The sequence below is a fragment of the Fukomys damarensis genome, unplaced genomic scaffold (genome assembly GCF_012274545.1).
Source record: "Fukomys damarensis isolate Sample0158 unplaced genomic scaffold, DMR_v1.0_HiC HiC_scaffold_15, whole genome shotgun sequence".
Taxonomy (NCBI): Eukaryota; Metazoa; Chordata; class Mammalia; order Rodentia; family Bathyergidae; genus Fukomys; species Fukomys damarensis.
The window spans coordinates 61,384,224-61,402,419 of record NW_022900927.1 but is presented as its reverse complement, the minus strand read 5'-3'; the positions used below and the strand labels follow the sequence as shown (position 1 = coordinate 61,402,419).

The window sequence follows — 18,196 nt, the reverse complement described above, 5'->3', positions numbered from 1 at the left end:
GCAGGGACGGGGACCCTGGGCCTCCGCTGTCCTGGGGCCGCGGGGACTCACCCACGACCTTGATCTTGATGCTGGCGTGCGCCTCGCCCGCCTCGTTCTTCAGGTTGATGTTGTAGACCCCGGAGTCCTCTCTCTCCGCCACGTCGATGACCAGCGTGCTGCTGTCTGGGTAGTTTTCTGATCGGATGCGGCCACTGCCCTCCATGATGGCCTGGCCGGGCGGGGACAAGGCGTGGGTCCTGCGTGCGCCACAAGGGCCCTTCGGGGGGGCACTCGAGCCCCATGGGGTGCGACGGCTGTCACTGGAATCCTCCATCTTCCCATCCTCTCTAACCACATCCCCGTGACCCCCTGACCCTCGGACCCGACCCCACCCGAGTCCTGGTCCCTGGAGATCCCAGTCTAATATTCGTCCCTAGAGCTTTCCTGTGTCCCGCGTGCCATACAACTGGGAACAAAGAGAGCGCAGCCTTCCAGAGCCGGCGTACACTGCATTTTAGACTTAACCCCGTTGCTCCATCTGTGACTAGTATGTTCTTTTCCACTGCATTACACATTTCATGTGCTGTTGGCTCACAGTATGCAAACGACACCTACTTAGCCAATCATTACCTCCACCGTAGTTTTTCACCTGACACATTTTGTAGTTTTTCTCTCTAGATAACTTGATTGGGCTCTTTTGCATACTTCCCCGACTGTGCTTCAATTTCTCCCCTTAACTTTATTTTAAATTATTTATTTATTTTTGGTATCAGGGAATCGAACTCAGGACCTTGCACTTGCAAAGCAGGTGGTGGCACCACTGAGCTAAAATCCCTGGCTCCTCTCCCCTTAACTTTAAAAACAGAACTGAACATCTGTCCAACGAACTTCGTGAACCCATGGAACACAGGCTCACGGTTCCCCTGCCCTCGACTGCTAATTCTGGTACCCGGCTGCGAGCTGGGCTGTTTCAGTGGACTTTTTTCCTCCTTTGGGCTGCTTCCCTGCGACTTTCTCTGCTGTGCAACTGGATGGCAGAAACTGCAAACTGAGCCTTGGTGGACGCTTGATGTCTCTGTATCCTAAATCGCAAGCGTTTTTCTGGGATGCAGTGAGGTCACCTGAAAAGCGACCCTTTCTGGCTTGCTTTTATGGTCTGCAGACAGAGTCTGGGTCAGCTGAGCTACTGCGCGGTCCCTAGGGACACTGAATGGTGTTTCCCAGGCTGGCTCCCGGTAGGGACAAGCGCTATTCCTAGCACTGTGCATGCTCCCCTTCCTCTCCAGCCCCCTCAGGTGGTTGGTCTCTCCCCAGACTCTGCGGCTTCCTCAGCGATGAGCCCAGAGCGCCCCCTGCAGGCCGGGCTGCCCTGGTGACCCCAGTGGCCTTGACTTCCTGGCACAAAAGGGAGCCTTCAACTTGGCTTCGCTCCCTCATGCACTGGCCCAGAGGCCAGAGGCGGGGTGGCAGCAGGGCTCCTCCACTCCCACCTCACTCTCCACCTCCTCTCTCCCCCTCCCAGCGCCCGGCTCCCTCTCTGTCCCTGTAACTGTCAAACCCAGTCTCTCCCAAGGCCTCTTCTCTTCCTGGGGTTCCGTGGCGGCTTCTCTTTTCCCATCTGTGCAGCACATGCTGTTACCCACAGTGCCTTTGCTCCCTTCTTTGCTATCTGCTGACGGAACAGTTCAGTGTGCGCTGTTCCGCCATCCACACAACGGCAGGTGGGAACGTGAGACGTGAACGATTCCAGACTTGCCCCAGACCAGCCAGCTCCCCTTTTCTGAGGGATTCGTCTGTGCAGCGATTTCCTTCCCCTGCCCCTGACTACCGGAATGCAAGGGCTGGGACAGTGTGGGGTGTGCGTGTGTGCGTGTTTGTGTGTGTGTGCGTGTGTGTGTGTGTGTGTGTGTGCACGCCCGCGCATGTGCAGACCTTATCTGCCCGGCTCCAGAGGGCCTTGGGAGGTGGCTCTCCGGTGACAGGAATCTCCAGGCGAAGCTTGTTCCCCGCGATCACGGTCACCGTGTTGTCTGCGTCCAGCCCGTCCAGGATGATCTTGGGAGGGTCTGGGGAGGCAGACGCAGGTCTGACATTGGGTCTTATACTACACATTGATAAGGGCTGACTTTTTAGCACTACAAAGAGCATAAATGGGGTCCAGGCTGCTGCCTGCAACACTGCAGAGCTCTCACTGGCAGACTCTCGCAGCGATGCTGTGATCCATGATTAATGCCAATCGATGTAATTTCTCCTTTACCGCAAAGTTGTGAATACATTAGAATTCTCAGGTAAGCAAAAAAAACCCCAAAACAGCACACACACAAGAAGGTCTGTGCTGTGGACTTACCGATCACGCGGACCTTGGCGGGCATAGGGATGTTGTAGGCGTCTGGGGTGAACACGTAATCCCCTTCGTCTTCGATGAGGGCATTGGCGATCACTAACTTGTGGATCCTAAGGAAGCAAGGAAGACATCGTTCTAGAGACTTTGTAGAGAATTCGGTCATGCGTGGCCCAAAGAGACACCTGGCCTTCCTCTGATTACCTGCGTCAAAAGGAGGGTGGGGGCTGTGCAGCCTACGCTTTCCCAGTGACTGACCCAAATGATATCCCTGTATTTTAATGGAAGATTCACCACAAGTGCAACCTGCTTATTATGGATACAAGAGTCTGTTTTTCATCACATAACTTTCCAAAGAATAAGACATAGCATCTCAATGATGCTACACTTGAAGACTCAAGAAACGATCGAGAGTAATCTTGGGTTTCCCAGGCCAGAGGGTGAACAGCTCTTCGGTGCCCTGGGGTCATAAGCAGTGACCACCTCTCTCCTCTCTCTCCCTCTCTCTCTCTCTCTCTCTCTCTCGGAGCTCGGGGCACAGCTCAGTGAGAAGCAAGCACTTGCCTAGCATGGTAAACCTTCCAGTCTGAGCCTCAGTGTGGCAAAAACATTAAAAACTGACGTGTGAACAAGCTTAAGTATCACGTTTCTCTTACACGGGAAGCCCAAGGAATTAATAGAGTGAAAAATAAAACACAGCTGATGGGACGTGGGGAGATGGATCTTTCCCAAAAGGGAAGGCGACCGAGAGCCGGAGGGAGGGAAGGGAACCAGGACAGAATGAAGATGTGTTATGTACGTGGACCGAACCCCACGCGCGATGTAATCACTACGTACGGCAGATGCGGACTAACAGAAACAAAAAGTGAGAAAAAATTAGGTTATCGCTAAACTGCCTAAAAAAATAACGGGTGAGGTCAGTACTTTGCGTATTTTTGTACACAAACAGAATTCTCTCACCATTTCAGAGGATTTATGGGGTCCCTAGCAGTTCATCTGTGATCTCCCAGCAGAATCCACGGGCCCAAGATTACAACTTTGGCCTTAGGTCTTTGCTGGATCCTAAGATACTATCCACCGACTCTCCAAGAAAACCAAAGAGCCGCAGGAGGGTCACGGGGTGTGTATCGGTGTCAAAAGACGCCCACGAGAAATGGGGTCGGAGGAACTTCGTCGGCTTTTACTTGCGATTGTGCGAGTGGGCTGCACTTCAGCGTCAGGCAGCGTGGCTGTTCGACACGGACAAGAGCGGTGGGCGGACAGCCCCAAAGGGGCTCACAGAAGACAAAAGCGGGTTATTTCACAGGTACTTTTCTACACGGGTGAACCCAAGTCTGCTAGAAACCCTGCTTCACCCTGGCCGGGGACAGCGTGAGGGCACATCCGCCCGGGTCCTCAGCTGGAACCCAGGGTCGGTCCCCCAACCGCGGATCCGGTGGCTTTGGAACAGACAAAGGCCCAGGGTTGTGAGGAGGGCGCAGAAGGAGCGTGGTGAGGGAGCCCCTGCCCCGGCTGGCACGGAGCAGAGCGAGGGCTGACGGTCACTCCGGAGGGGCCGGGGACCCGGCTGCCCGCTGCTCACCTCCCTTTGTGAACCACCTTGAGCCGGTCGCTCTCCTGCACCGGCAGGCCGTTTTTCGTCCACTTGCCCGGCACGTTTTCGGAGATCTCACACTTCAAGCATATCTCTTTGCCAAGTTTGACGGTCTGGTCGGTCAGCGGGGTTGTGATCTTCAGAGGCCGCACTGTGGAAGAAAGAGGGTCACGAGCGGGAGCCACCGCACAGGGCGCTGTCGTCTGCCCGCAGGATCAGAATCTGTGCGGCTTCGACCGCTACGTCGGGGTAACAGCGCGGCGCCGACTTCAGATGTGTCGGGCGGGACTCGCTTTCCTTCCTGAGAACCGGGGAATGGGCCCAGGGGCCTCTCTTGAGGTTTTTATCTTTTTTTCTAACGTGTCACTGCCAAAGATCTTTGTGCTGGGCCCATACTCCCATCTCTCCTACAAAGCCCCCGGCTTTCATGCAGGACCTGACCTGACACAAAGGTTCTTAGAAATGTGGACCTTGCCTTAGGGCAGAAGGGCCGGGGATGGCTTCAGCTGACGAATAGCAGGTGGAGATCTGCCTGTGTGAAAAACTGTCTGACAGTGAAGCTAAAACACCTGTGGCTCCACAAAGCAGAAAAAGGGCGTAGAGTCTGCTTTGCAGTCGATCGGAGACCCCATCCACTACCGGGGGGAGCTCTGCCCTGCACGTACCACCCGTCTCCCCGACACTGTTTTCCTTTCCACGGCAGACTGGGCCCGATCCTGGGATGGATCAGTGTCTCCCGTGAGGGTGCTTAGGCTTCCTCCCTTCTCTGAGTCCCTGAAGCCTGAAGCTCGCGGCTGCTCTGCCAGGATGGAAATGCCTAAAAGTGCCGCCTGCGGGAGTGCGGCAGGCCCGGCCCAGACTCACGGTCCACGCTGAGCTTGGCGGAGGACTGGCCGCCCGTGGTCATCACCGAGTACTCCGCGCTGTCCGCCTTGGTCGCCCCTTCTATGATCAGAGTGTGCTTCTTGCCCTCGACTTTGATTCTGTATCTCGATTTCGGACCGGGGACGATCTCCTCGCCGTTCTTGAACCTAAGTTAACAGGGACGACGAGAAGCCTTTTATGATGGGACCCGCGGGGGACAAGTCTCGACCCTGGGTCAGCGCTTTCGCCGGCATCTTTTCCTGTCAGGGGATCCCAGACACAGGGGCGGACGCAGGAGTTGCTGTACCCACCCGTAGGTTCCTACTGTGGCAAGTTCTGTTGGCAGAATGACCGTGAAAGAACATGACCCACCCCTTCTAATCCATGCTGAGCACGACCCTGACTCTCTTCTGGGCTCCCAACACATTTTAAAGGTGGCTACGATTGGAGATTCGCTCGAACTACCTAGTCTGTACCAATTCCTACCGTTTCACACAGTGTAATTCATTCAACTATGATTATTTTGTAGTGTTTTGTTTTGTCTTGAGGTAGGATCTCGCTCTGTAGCCCAGGCTGTCCTTGAACTCACTACATAGGCCAGGCTGGCCTTGAACTCCTGGTGATCCTCCTGCCTCAGCCTCCTAGATGCTAGGATAATAGGTGTGCGCTACCACATCCAGATAATTTACTAGACTTCTTAACATAACATTTCACTTTAAGGTTTTGAGTCTGCTAGCTTATAATTTTAAGAGAGAATATGTAAGGAGACGTTCCATTCCCCAACCTGACCCCAAAACAAGCAAAAGAGCTTTTATTAACGAATTTGCCTGTTTGTTTATTTATTTACTTTTATGGTGCTGGGGATGGAACCTAGGGCCTCACACACACTGAGTGCCTGCTCTACCACCAAGCCACAGCCTCAGCCCTTGATCGTTCTAACTTTTTATGAACAGTTGGTGGTTCTCAGCCTGAAAGATTTTCCTGGAGTATTGTAACGATAAAGCAATGAAGATTTAAATGAAAACCGTATTAACTTGTTTCCCATGTGGATTGCCAGTAAGCACAGAGAAGAGGCCTGGTCTGTCGATGGAAACCAAACTGGGCCCCTGGAGCCTCAGACAGTTGGAAAACCGGAGTGACTGCTTTTAGTAAGCACCTCTTCCTGCAGCTTTCCCAAAGTAACTTCTGGACCTTTTATTTATTTATTTATTTATTTATTTATTTGGTCAGATAGGTGAAAAGAATCCCAAATCATTCTATAGTTTTAATTTTTATCTCTACTAAAATGAGTGAGGTTAGATTTTTTTTTCCCCTCTCCTTCCGGACAAGGTCTCACTGTATAGTCCAGACTGGCCTCAATCTCGGGGGATCCTCCTGCCTCAGCCTCCTGGGCACTGGCATTCTAGGCATGCACCATGATGTCCGGCGAGGTTCAGGTTTTTTTCACACATTTAAAAGCCTTTTCTATTTCCTACCCTACCAGCTGGGAAGGCGCTTTTGTGTCTGGGCAAGGGGCAGGACTCAGCAAGAGCTCACCATTTCACGTTGGCATCGTCTTCAGTCACCTCACACTCCAGCTCCACCCTTTCCCCACAGTAAGCGTTCGTGTCCTCCAGCTGTTTGGTCACCATGATTGGAGGCTCTAGTGTGGAAAACAGGGAAACCGGAATCATCCAACATGCAAAGCCTGGCTCCCGAGACCTGATTGGTTCCCAGGTGAAAATCTGATGGCACAAGCGTCCCATCACCCGGTTGGCAGGTGGTAAAAAGGAGGTAAGGGCTGTGGTTTTTTAATGAATGGCTAAACAAACAGCTGGGTTCTGGGTAAGCTCCCCGGGTTTTCCCAGAGGGCTCCAGCTGGCTCTGTTGATACAAAGTTTCCAGCAGGAGCACAGGCAGACCCCAGCTCTCCATGGCAGGGGAGGTCCCCAGTCTGCAATCACCTGGCTCTGTGAAGACTGCGACACCTTCTCCACCCCCAGTTCTTAGTGCAACAAACATCTCAGTGAATGACAAAAGTCCCCTGACGCCAGCCACTGCCTCTGCTTGTAATTTCCTGCAGAAGCTGTTCGTGACACAGGGATTGTCCAGAAGTCACGACTAGAACAATTACCTGGCACAACTGTGCGTGGCGTGAGTTAGAACCGAGAGGATTTTCCTCCGCGTTCCATCCTGCTCTGGGTCACCCTAACAAAGCCAAAGACTAACCACAGCATAAAGCCTGAGAGCCTGGCCCGGTGGGAGGCAGAGGCAGGAGAGTCTCTGTGTGCTGGGTCCCTTTCCTGGGAAAAGCAGTGCCGCTGAAAGCTGCAGGAAGTTTTACCTCTCACGAAGAGCTCAGTGGAGCACTTCTCATCCCCGGCTGTCACGTAGTACTCGGAGTCATCTGTTAGTGCACAGTTGTTGATAAACATGATTCTTTCACATCCTTTGTGTTCAAAAATGTACCTGTGTCCAAGAGAAAGTAGAGAGTTCACGAACTTAATGCCCTCCTTTGCTTTATTGCCAGCAAATCTGGCCTGTCCTTTGGTAATACTTGGATTTAAGGGATATAATTCTATCTCTTCCTTACATATTTGAGTTTAACATCAAACAAAAAGCAGTTTTCATCTTAGTGATACATGATACACAGGCATATTTATATTCCTAATTTCTTTTCTTTGATACAGCATAAGGCTTTTATTAAACATAAACCAGTTATTACATATTTGCTATTTAATTTGTTTTTACCCACTCCTGGAAAATAAGGCTCGTTGAAACTGTCAGAGAGATTTTAACGTTACCAGGAATCGAACTCAGGACCTTGTGCTTGCGAGGCAGGCGGCAGAACCTCTGAGCCAAATCCCCGGCCCTGGGTTTGGTCTTATTTATTGACCTGTGCCCCATTCATTGCTTAGTCCCCGGATGAAGCAGATTTTGTTGGGTGAATATGTGATATCAGTTCTTGGCCTCGAGTCTAACAGACCGCTGTGCTCTGCGGTAGTTTCACAGGAGCTGGAGGCCCCATGCCCTGCCACGGAACAGTGGCTATCCATCAAGCCAGCATTCGAGTATGTGGAAACTAAAACACAGACGTCAACAAGGCGACGGTGAAACCGAGCGATCTCCGGCTTGGACGACAAAGGAGCACGTTAGAGTGTGATAAAAGTCCAGAAAAAAAAAATAGGCTCGGGAACTTCTCCGGCTGAAAACCAACTATTCACGTTTGTCAAGAACAAACCATTCCGACGTGTCCTAGACAAAGCCGGCCGATCAACACGTGTCTCCGTAGGCCCAGGCCACCGTGCAGAGAATGTCGCAGCAGGTATCGAGGTCGTAAGGGCCAGGTCGCTCCGTGGGGAAGGCCCGGCCCAGCCACTGGAGGCCACCTCCCCGGGCTCGGGAATTATTGGGGTACACGTGGCTCTCGTTAACTCAGACGAATATCCGGAGTTGAAACTCTCCGGGGCTGAGGAGGATCTCAGTTCTTTCATCACGGGCTGGAGATAGCAGCAGGAGACAACAGCCGCCTTCTTCCACTGGGGCAGAGCCAAGAAATGGCCCAACGCGGGCCCAGCTCCCCACTTCCGGGACGGCGCCGGAAGTGAAGGCAGAGGGTGTGGCGTGGGGAAATACAGACGCGGGTTTAGAAGACCCGCGAGGTGCCTCTCGGCGGGCGTTTCAAATATGTGTCTCACAATTCTAAAGTTTTATTTTAAAAGTTGAGAGAGATTTAGCAATCCTTTAAAATAGTTAACACAGGAAAAAAAAAACCCATAGTAAATGAAAAAATCAAAAAGTAAATAAAACAGTTAATACAGTGCAACCTGCAGTGGCAGAAGATCATAATCGGGAGTCATTCGGCAAAATCGGCATGCAATTAAACGTAGAATGAAATTTAATTTATATAACATGATTTTAATAGCTTTGAAGTATGTGAGAGGAGACAGATTTGATGTGAAGAGACTTCGCTTCACATCAGTGTGCATTATAAAGATACAACTAAAACTATTTTTGTCTCAGGAAATTAAGTCAAACTGCTGTTATTTGTTTACGTTTATCACTGATTAGTTGCAAAACCTGCTTACTTGGTGCTGGGTCGAATTTCCTGCCCATTTTTGTACCATTTCACTTCCAACTTCGGATCTGCCAGCTCCACGACAAACCGCACTCTGCCGCCTTTATCCACCTGATATGCAGGGTCAAGAATTTTTGCAAAAGCTGGTAGACAGAAGAAGCAAGACTGTCAGCACGTGTGCCCACATGCTGTGAGTTTAGAGTCAACTTCCATGTGGGAGTCTAAGACGCACAAATGAAAAACTGAGCCCTGGCAAAGAATTGAGAAACTTCCACATTATTCTTTATATTTTACAATTCTGTGTCCATATATATATAAGAAGATGGTTTAAAAATGTACGGATCACTGCTGGGGATTTAGCTCAGTGGTGCAGCCGCCTGCCATGCAGGCTAAGTCCTGAGTTCAATCCCCAGTACCAAAAACAAAACAGAACAGAACAAAAACCCCTGATTCTTCTGTAGCACAATTGATATTAGGGTTACTAGCACTTTTTTTCTTTCTATGTCAGTTTTTTAACTGTAGAATTTATGAGATAAATTCAGCGATGTAGAACATTAAGTAGTAGTAGTAGATTTATCAGAGTTTTTGTATTGTGGAAATGTACTCAAATAGTGACATTTAAAAAAACATCCTTTGCCTCCTGGTTACTTAGGGACTCAGGATTTCCAAATGCTTTAACACAGAACATAGTAATTAAAAAAAAAAAAACATTTTCTTTGGAGAATCCTAATAAAAGTAGTTAATTTTTAAAAATTTAATTTAAAAAATTTTAAGCTAAGAATTCTCACGTGGACAGTTGAAAACTATGGTCTGTATTTTCCAAGTGTAAAGTCTTCGGGTCTCATACTTGTCTTTCTTTTTGATCTTATTGTACTGTTGCTTAAACACTCTCACTTTCTCATTGTTTAACAAAATAAAAATGAACATTAGCTTTAAAAAAGCCTTAAATTCAAAACTAATAAGAACAAAGAAGTCTCATCGGCTGGGAGAAGAAGTCTCCAGGGCTCATCCTACTGCATCCAATCCCGTGCTCTCCGAAATGAGCGGCCCCGACAGGTCCCAGTCCAAGGTCTGGGCAGAGGGGGTGGCTGACTCATACTCGTTCCTTTCTAAGGCGACCAAGGGCATTCACTTCAGATCCCAGGGGAAGCAAAGCTGCTTCAGAAAACAGGCATCCCGGGCCCACATGGGTGGGAGCGTCGACCAGCAAGACAGAGACCTGGGACTCCTCTGCCCAAATGGGAATCAACAGTTTGAGAGGAAGGAGAGGTGGAGAAAGTCCCTAGTGGTCCCTGATGTGTGACTCCACCTGAAGCCCAAGGCAACCTCGAACCCAACCAGGCCCCACCTAGACAGGTGACAGCGGGAAGTGCACCTGGCCCACGCACCTGGCCCATGAACTTGGCCCACACACTGGCCCTCACACCTGATCTGCACACCTGGCCCTTGCACCTGGCCTGCACACTGGACCTCGCACCTGACCTTCACACCTGGCCCTCGCACCTGGCCCACACACCTGGCCCATGAACTTGGCCCACACACTGGCCCTCACACCTGATCTGCACACCTGGCCCTTGCACCTGGCCTGCACACTGGACCTCGCACCTGACCTTCACACCTGGCCCTCGCACCTGGCCCACACACCTGGCCACCCCACTCTCACCTGCGCTTTTCTTCTCCACCCTGCGCATGCGCTTGAGCCGCTTGAGCATCCCCCGGAGGTCGGTGATGCCGTACTGGAAGGCGATCTTCTCATACTCGTTGGGGTTCGCATTCTTCAGCAGCTCCCACACGTCCACCTCAGGCTCCTCCTCCTGCTGCTTCACCTCCCTACCCAGGGGAACCATGGCCTTGGTTAGGAGCCACCCTAGCCCCCAAGACACGCAAGGTCAGGTAGGATTTGAACTCCTGGCTGCGTTAAAAGCTCTGTTGAGAGCCCCTGGAAGGCGCCAAGCTAGTGTAACTGCGGAGCCCAAAGTCTTCGGAAGCGTCTGGTTAGAAGATCAACAGGTAGGTGATGCGAACACTTCATTTTCCTACTTAAAAACAACTGGGGTGGGGGAAGAGGTATAAGGAAACATCCTGAGAATACCTTCATCCATGTCCAACACCAAAACCCCACAGAATTTCTGAAATATATTAGGAGTGGTTTTCACCTATGATGAGGACATTGAATTCACTTCGAAAAGTGGGTGAGGAACAAAAAGATTTAGATAACGGCCTGGGATCTTTCTACACCTCTCGATTATACATCTGTATGAAGACAGTATTTCACATCTTTGGTCCTTGCCAATAGCATTTCTCCTACCGTATTAGTAAACAGCCACGCCCACTGTTTCCATCGATTTTATATTAAAAATTAAAACTGCCATGAGGTTTTTTGGGGGAGTTGTTTTTCATATTTTTGTGGACACATACTTTTTAAAAAAGGAAATGGCTCTTCTAAATTGGAAGGGGAAAAGAGGAGTTACGTAAAAAATTCTCTCCCATTTCATCTTAACCTATTGTTTTTAAATTTGGGGGGAGCAGACTGAGAGCAATTACAAACATGTGAATGTTAAACTGTAAAGCAAATGGTTTAAGGGTCTCTGAACAAGGAGGAAGTAGTTTCTTAGGGCAGTTACCAAAATTAGAACTCTGAATTCTGATCACCACGGAAAAAAGAATGTATAGAACATTTAAAGAAACAGATGACTGAAGAGTCTGAGGTTTCATACACAATCATTTCCTCTTTTTTTAAAACCACAAAATGAAACTGAAACTCAGGAATGAACACGTTGGGAAGAAAGGCTTGGTATAAAAGCAAAACATAATTTAAATTGATTTTCTTCTTGCTGGCCACTCTTACGGGTAAGTTGGAAAGGGTCTGGTGACACCAGCCTGAGTCACCCCGGTGAAACGGGTCATGCTGTCAGCAGGGAGAAGCTAAAAAGCTGAGGGGAATCATCCTGAGCTTGGAATATGGATGAAATATTTGCTAGCTCTATTAATTAAAAGCAGTCTGTGTTTCAAGTACATATTAAAATATATTTATTTATTTAGTGACTGTGGAGATTGAACCCAAAACCTTCGCTCTGAGCTATGTTCCAGCCTTTAGTATATATATTTTAAAATTTTGGGACAAGGTCTTGCTAGGTTGTTACGTTGCTGAGGCTGGGCTCAAACTTGTGATCCTCCTGCCTCAGCCTCCCAGTGTTCTGGGATTACAGGCAGGTGCCACCATGCCCAGCTATTTTACAAATATTTTAATAGGAAGTCTTGGAGGATTGCCATTGCAACAGGTGCATATGTCTGTATTCTTTGTAGGATCTTTCCTCCAACTGTTAACGCTTTATTATCCTTACATTTTAGCTTAAATGAAGTCCCCACACCTTAAAGTTATGACATTCTAGAATGTGCTTAATTTGCATTTTATTTTATTTTATTGAGGCAGAGCCTCACTCTGTAAATAAAAAAAAATTTTTTTTCCTGTACCAGGGATTGAACTCAGGACCTTACGCGGGCAAGGCAGATGTGGGGCCGCTGAGCTAAATCCCCAGTCCTTGTAAATTTGCATTTTGATCAAGAAGACTTACCCCCCCACACACACACTTCAAGTAGCTTCCTGGCATTGGTAGGTAGACACCAAACCAGATATAATTTAACTAACTAAAAAGAGGCACAAGTCAAACACGCAGACACCCAGGTCTCTCAGGTGACGACAAGGAGGAAGCCAGTAAGAAAGACCCTCGCTTTGCTTTTGGGGAGAGACCTGGGTAACATTCAATGTGTTTCCACCTACACCAAAGCTTCTGTAACTTCACGATCTGGTGAACTTCAAAGCATTTACAGAAACGTTACGCAGAGAAGACTTACCAGCATTCACAGAAGTCTAATCCCGTAACCGAACCCGGCCAACGATTAGCCCTGACTCCCTGCGTGCGTTTGACGTAAGCTGGCTCCATCAGCTTACTTTCTCGCACAGGGATGCTGGGGACACCGATACTGGTGGGTGGTGACTTTGCCACTCTCTCTGGGAGAAGTAGGAATGGTCACCGTGTCGCAGCACCACCAGGAAACACTCATGAGTCACGAGTTAGTAGGAAAACGCGATTTCTAAAGCGAGGAGTGGTTAGCACAGCGCGGTAAAAGGACACAGCCCGGGGTTAACAGCGATCTCACTACGATTCAAAAGCTTAAGTTGGGGATGTAAAGAAAGTGAAAACTGAAGACTCGCTGGTTTCTCATGCTTTTTCTTTAGTTGGTTTGACCATCTCGTTAGATTTCTTTTGTTCTCAAACTACGGTAGAACTAGTCTGTTCTTTTCTGTTTCTATTTCTTTTTACATCAGACGACTGCCCGTAGCCATCTGCTGCACCGCGGCCTGACCGATCCCGTGTGTGCTTTGCCTCCTTATGGGTAGGAAGGCAGACGCCTTGCAGGACAGAGAAACATTTTCCCAGTGAAAGTTCGCATTGGCGAGGAGCCGGTGCTTTCACCGTTAAGTTTCCCGGTCACCAAGTCATCTTTACTCTTTGCATCGCAGATGTGAGAAGCGAGTCTCCGAGGGACACGCGTTTCAGGTAGGATGAGGAGGGGCCACCTGCTGTCACCGTGGCCGGACCAGCAGTCCAGATACGGAAACGAACCACACCTAGGGACGGACTGATACCCTCCGGTGATTAATAAGTCATGCCGGGCAATATTCCTACAGTGTTGAGGGCTAGAATTTGTTTCACTCGAGTAAACCCACCCAACTAAACTGAGAATGAGCCCAAGCCCAGTGTATTACAAGCTTTGTAATTTATTGTGAAGCAGATTTATGCTTTTCTTATATTTTGTGGCATTGAGGATTGAATCTGATGCCTTCACACTGAGCTACATCTCCATTTTCATTTATTTATTTTTAATTTTGTGAGGATTTTTTTTTTTTTTTTTTTTTGGTAGCAGGGATCAAACTGAAGACCTTGCACTTGCTAGGCAGGCGCAGCACCACCGAGCTAAATCCCTAGCCCCTTTTTTTAAAATTTAGAGATAGGGTCTGTCTAAGTCGCCCAGGCTGGGTTCAGAGTGCTCGGATGACAGGCGTGCACCTCCATACCCGGCTTCATGTTGCTCTACTATCTATAGAATGCACTAAAAATTATTGAAAATAAACCTGAAAAGCAAAATTAAATTATCAATATTTTGAACTGTTAATTTATAGTTTTACTGCTTAGTCAAAAATTTGCAAGGTAAAACAGAACCCTAGCAAAACTCATTTTCTTTTTAATTGCTCCTTCACTACATAACTATGTGGTAAAAATCTATGTGTAGCTTTGTGCATGACACGTATGTAACGCACCATATGATCTGATACATACAGACAGAAATCCTATGACGTGGTCATGGGCCACAGATTCCTGTGAAATTCTGCACGTGTTACTTTTTGTAAACGAAGAAAATGCCAAGGGAATGAATGTATCAGGTGCCAATAGGAAACATTTCCGTTTCCCCGCCATGTTTCATTGCTTCCAAAATGTACATTTTGGGGGACATTTTAAAGATCTCTGGAATAAGGATGCATCTTATCACTATCGTGTCAAAATAAACTAGTTGGGACACCCCTTCATTGCTCAGTGGTTTATGGGGCACAGATAGGTCTTCCTATCGAGCCGTAGTGTCTTAAGTTTGAAGAGATACAGTAACTCGGGAACCACATATCACGGTACGGCTGTATCTTAAAATGTACCTGCAGGCTTCTACCAAAATTGTGGAGCTGACTTTTCAGCCAGAGATCAAACATCAAAGGCAGAAGAATCGAGTCTTACGCACTGGATCACGAGAAAGAATCACATACTCAGTGCTGGATGGTCAGGCATTGAAGTCTGATATCTCAGTTTTCAAACTGCCTCCTCCCCAACTAAGAAAACGCACGAGACCTTTATGAGGAAAGTTAAAAAGGGTCAGCTACAGTCTTTCATGGGTTAGTATGGGGCTGTTTCTCTCCCTTAGTGGACTCTGTTATCATCTATTAGTGAAACACGTTTTAAGAAATGCAATTTCTTGAAACACATTCACTTGAGACTTGACTTCTGGGGCAGGGGTGTCTAGCAGACCGCGGGCCACCGCACCCTTCTGGGACGGGTTCTCACCGACGTTTCAGGAGACCACTAAAGTCAAGTTCTCCTGCATCCTCTTGACCTTCTCCACTGTCATGGGCAAAGAAAAGCAGACGGGTTTAATGCGGACACGCGCACGGCGGTCTCCCCCGCCCCACACAGCGCACATATGCAATGGGTCCACGCGCGGGGACAGACCCATGTGGACCGTGCCTTTTCACACAAGTGACACTGGAGGCTTCTGGGGTGCGTACTTGTGGAAAAGGAAACACAAGGAGCTTGTGCGACTGCGTGATTCCAGAGGCACAGTTTCGTTGATTGCATATAGAAAACTGCTTGGATTTGTGTTGAGACCACATAACACAAATACAGTAGAAGCCAGGCCACGCAAGGTACTTGGTTTCTGCAAATGTGAGGCTTTCGAAACTTGTGTAAAAAGCAAAGGGCTTGTGCCGAACTCCGTCACTGGTGTGACGCACGTGTACCCCCGTCAGGTGTATAAGTCGACTCTTGGGCCCAGAAACAGATAAACCAAATCCTGTTGCTGCTGACAGCCAGCGCAGAGCTTTTAAAAAGATTCATTCCTTTCTCTCTGATGCTGCCTTCTGAGTCACAACCTTGTGCTTTTCTAGTCAGCGTCCTTTAAAATGTATTTGTCAAACATTCACCTTGGAATTCTCAAGGAGCCCTGAGCTGTGCCTCCCCACAGAGAAAGGCACCTTCAGTGAGGGCGACGGCCACCATCCTGACCGCATGGACCCGAGGGGCAGCCACGGAGCACAGGCGGAGATGACACTGCGTACTTACTTACGTGTTTCATTTTGTTAATGAAGACTTCGTTTTTCCTGCTCTTTACAAGTGTTAGTTATGGTTTCTAAGAAAAGAGTATGTGGGTTCAAAAATAGCGTGCAGAGAACGTAAGTCACGCGAATTCAACTCAAGGCACGCATTTTCAGATCTCTTTCGTAGCAGGTGCTTGGGGGGCCCTTTCAAAGTAAGTGCATTTCTAGTCTTTTGAAACACGAAACAGCAGAACGATGTTTCCCTCGCCTGTGAACACCTGTGTCTATGTCAGGAGCAAGATTTTACATCTGTGCATTTTACTAAACTAAGCAGGTGCTAAAGGTAGAAAGGAACAGGATTTGAAAGTTTGACAAATACCATTGACTGACCTGGTAATATTCAATATCTTTTCAAAGTAATACCCGTTTTGAATTTTTTGATAATTTAGGTGGAACTTTCTTTATTAAAAGGTTAAATCATAGCTTTATAATAATGGATGAGATTTTGCTTCAAGATAATGGGCTGTTTTATAATTTGGGGTAACTTTCCTTATTTAACAAAGCTGCAATTGAATTCAGTCTGCAGGAGAACAAAACAGTTGCTCTCAGAGAAGAGTGTGTGTTATGGGATCCTGAATGCCATGGTAACATGTCGATAGAAGGGTTGGTTATGGCTCTCAGAATCTAGAAAAAAAAAATTCTCTTCTTCCTGGAGCCCCTGATTTTTCAGCCTTGGTAGTTGCAAAAATAAGTAGGTATCAAAGTTTTTCCTTTTTACAATATTCTTTTTTTTGGGTACCAGGATCAAACTCAGGGCCTTGTGCTTGTGAGGCAGAATCACTGAGCTACATTCCCAGCCCTGTATTATTTAGGAGAATTCAGTATTGTGTAGTGCTGACCTCAGTACACAGCTACTTACTTGTGGTTTTCTGGGTACGTGGTTTAGGGACCCTAGAAGTGATTTCTAGATGAAAAGCAATATGAATAGAAGTTTTCAGATGTTATTTAATGGAAACCATGCGAGACATGTCTCTTTATACCTCTACTGGTCATTTTGTGGAAAAGAACGCAATTGAGGCAGAAGCCACATTTTAAATTTGAAAGCCCATTTTTCTAAGCCAACCCTGAGACCTGTGTAAATGAAAGTTTTATATGACAAGAATATTCTTAAAATGTCTCAGAACGTGCGGGCCTGGGCATCAGACGCAGGACTTGGCTGGCGCACCAACTGTGAAGTACGCGCGCCGTCTGAGGACTGTGCAGCTGGCTGCTCTTCTGCGGGAGGTGGAGAGTGGAAGAAGGGGGCCAGGGTCGCGAACCCCCCACTTTCGCGCTCCGCCCAGGTCCGCGGAGCCCCGCCCTGGAATTTACCTTCTCTTGAAGGCGGATCTAATGTCGATGTTTGGAGTCGTCCCAGTCGATTCTTCAAAAGGAAAGAAAACAGTGAAATCAATGCCCACGAAGAAGGCACGTTTGGTTTCGGTTCCTCCAAGGCTGTGGGGTCCTTCAGATGCAAGAACGTGTAGGTGGGTGGCTGTCCCTGGGTGGCCGTGCCACCAGTGCAGAATTTGGGCCTTCTCGGGTCCAGTTGTCATCGGACCAAACTGCTGGTTAGAACTGCTAGAGGAGCCTGAAGATATAATACCTCCTTCCTCATCCTCCCTGCTGGAAATCTGGATCTACCGGCTCAGGGAGGGACGTATGTATTTTACAGCACTGGAGATTAAACTCATTGCCTTCACACTAAGTTACATCCCCACCTCTTTTTAAAAAGTTTAAAAAGTATTGCTAAGTTGCCCAGGCTGGGCTCAGACTTACGATCCTCCTGCCTCAGCCACCCAGAGAGCTGGGATAACAGGCGAGCACCAGTGCACCCGACTTGCAAATCAATGTTCTTTTAATAAAAAGCCTCTAGGAATAAGTAAAATAAGCCTCTAGGAAATTCTCAGAAATGCCTGGCCAGGGTGATTGGCGGCATAAGAGATTCTTAGCAATAAAATTCTCCAAATCCTACTTTTAAACGACCCTGTAGCAATTTAATTCAGCAGGTTTGCCGAAACTACCACGATCAGAAAAACACTATTTTAGGTTTTGAAATTTAAAAGTTTTCAAGGCAGTCTCTCCCAGATCTGCTGGCGTTAAATGGCCTTCTTCTCCCTCCTTTCCCCAGGAAAGGCCTTTCTCAGAGGGGGAAGGGGACCAAGACGAGGGGAGAGCCCAGGGAGGGAGGGAGGGAAGATGCTAGTTGCCGACTCCACCCCAGGCGGCCTCTCCCGCGGCCTCTCACCGTGCACCTCCAGGTCGAAGGAGCAGCTGTCGAACTTGTCCTTGTAAGTCACCTCGCACCGGTAGTTGCCCGCGTAGTTCTCTTTGGCCTTGATGATCTGCATCTCAAACGTGTAGACCTGCAAAGAAAGGCAGCGCGCGGCCCTGCAGCCCCAGAGTCGCCTCGGACTCTGGCAGAGGCGGGCGGTGCGCTGGCCCCGCGCCCCACCC

General features: G+C 48.5%; 1 protein-coding gene across 1 annotated transcript in view; it reads right to left on the bottom strand.

Moving 5' to 3' along the window:
- Positions 1-18,196, bottom strand: part of Mybpc1 (myosin binding protein C1) — a 62,820-nt gene that overhangs the window by 19,617 nt on the left and 25,007 nt on the right. Inside the window, exons 11-22 of the mRNA XM_033763502.1 lie at positions 17,988-18,116; positions 17,072-17,123; positions 14,952-15,008; positions 10,502-10,668; positions 8,849-8,981; positions 7,105-7,229; positions 6,318-6,423; positions 4,782-4,948; positions 3,906-4,068; positions 2,330-2,436; positions 1,915-2,048; positions 52-211 (exon numbers count right to left, since the gene is read on the bottom strand). Coding sequence (XP_033619393.1) covers positions 52-211; positions 1,915-2,048; positions 2,330-2,436; positions 3,906-4,068; positions 4,782-4,948; positions 6,318-6,423; positions 7,105-7,229; positions 8,849-8,981; positions 10,502-10,668; positions 14,952-15,008; positions 17,072-17,123; positions 17,988-18,116 — 1,500 coding nt within the window. The remainder of the gene's footprint in view (positions 1-51; positions 212-1,914; positions 2,049-2,329; positions 2,437-3,905; positions 4,069-4,781; positions 4,949-6,317; positions 6,424-7,104; positions 7,230-8,848; positions 8,982-10,501; positions 10,669-14,951; positions 15,009-17,071; positions 17,124-17,987; positions 18,117-18,196) is intronic.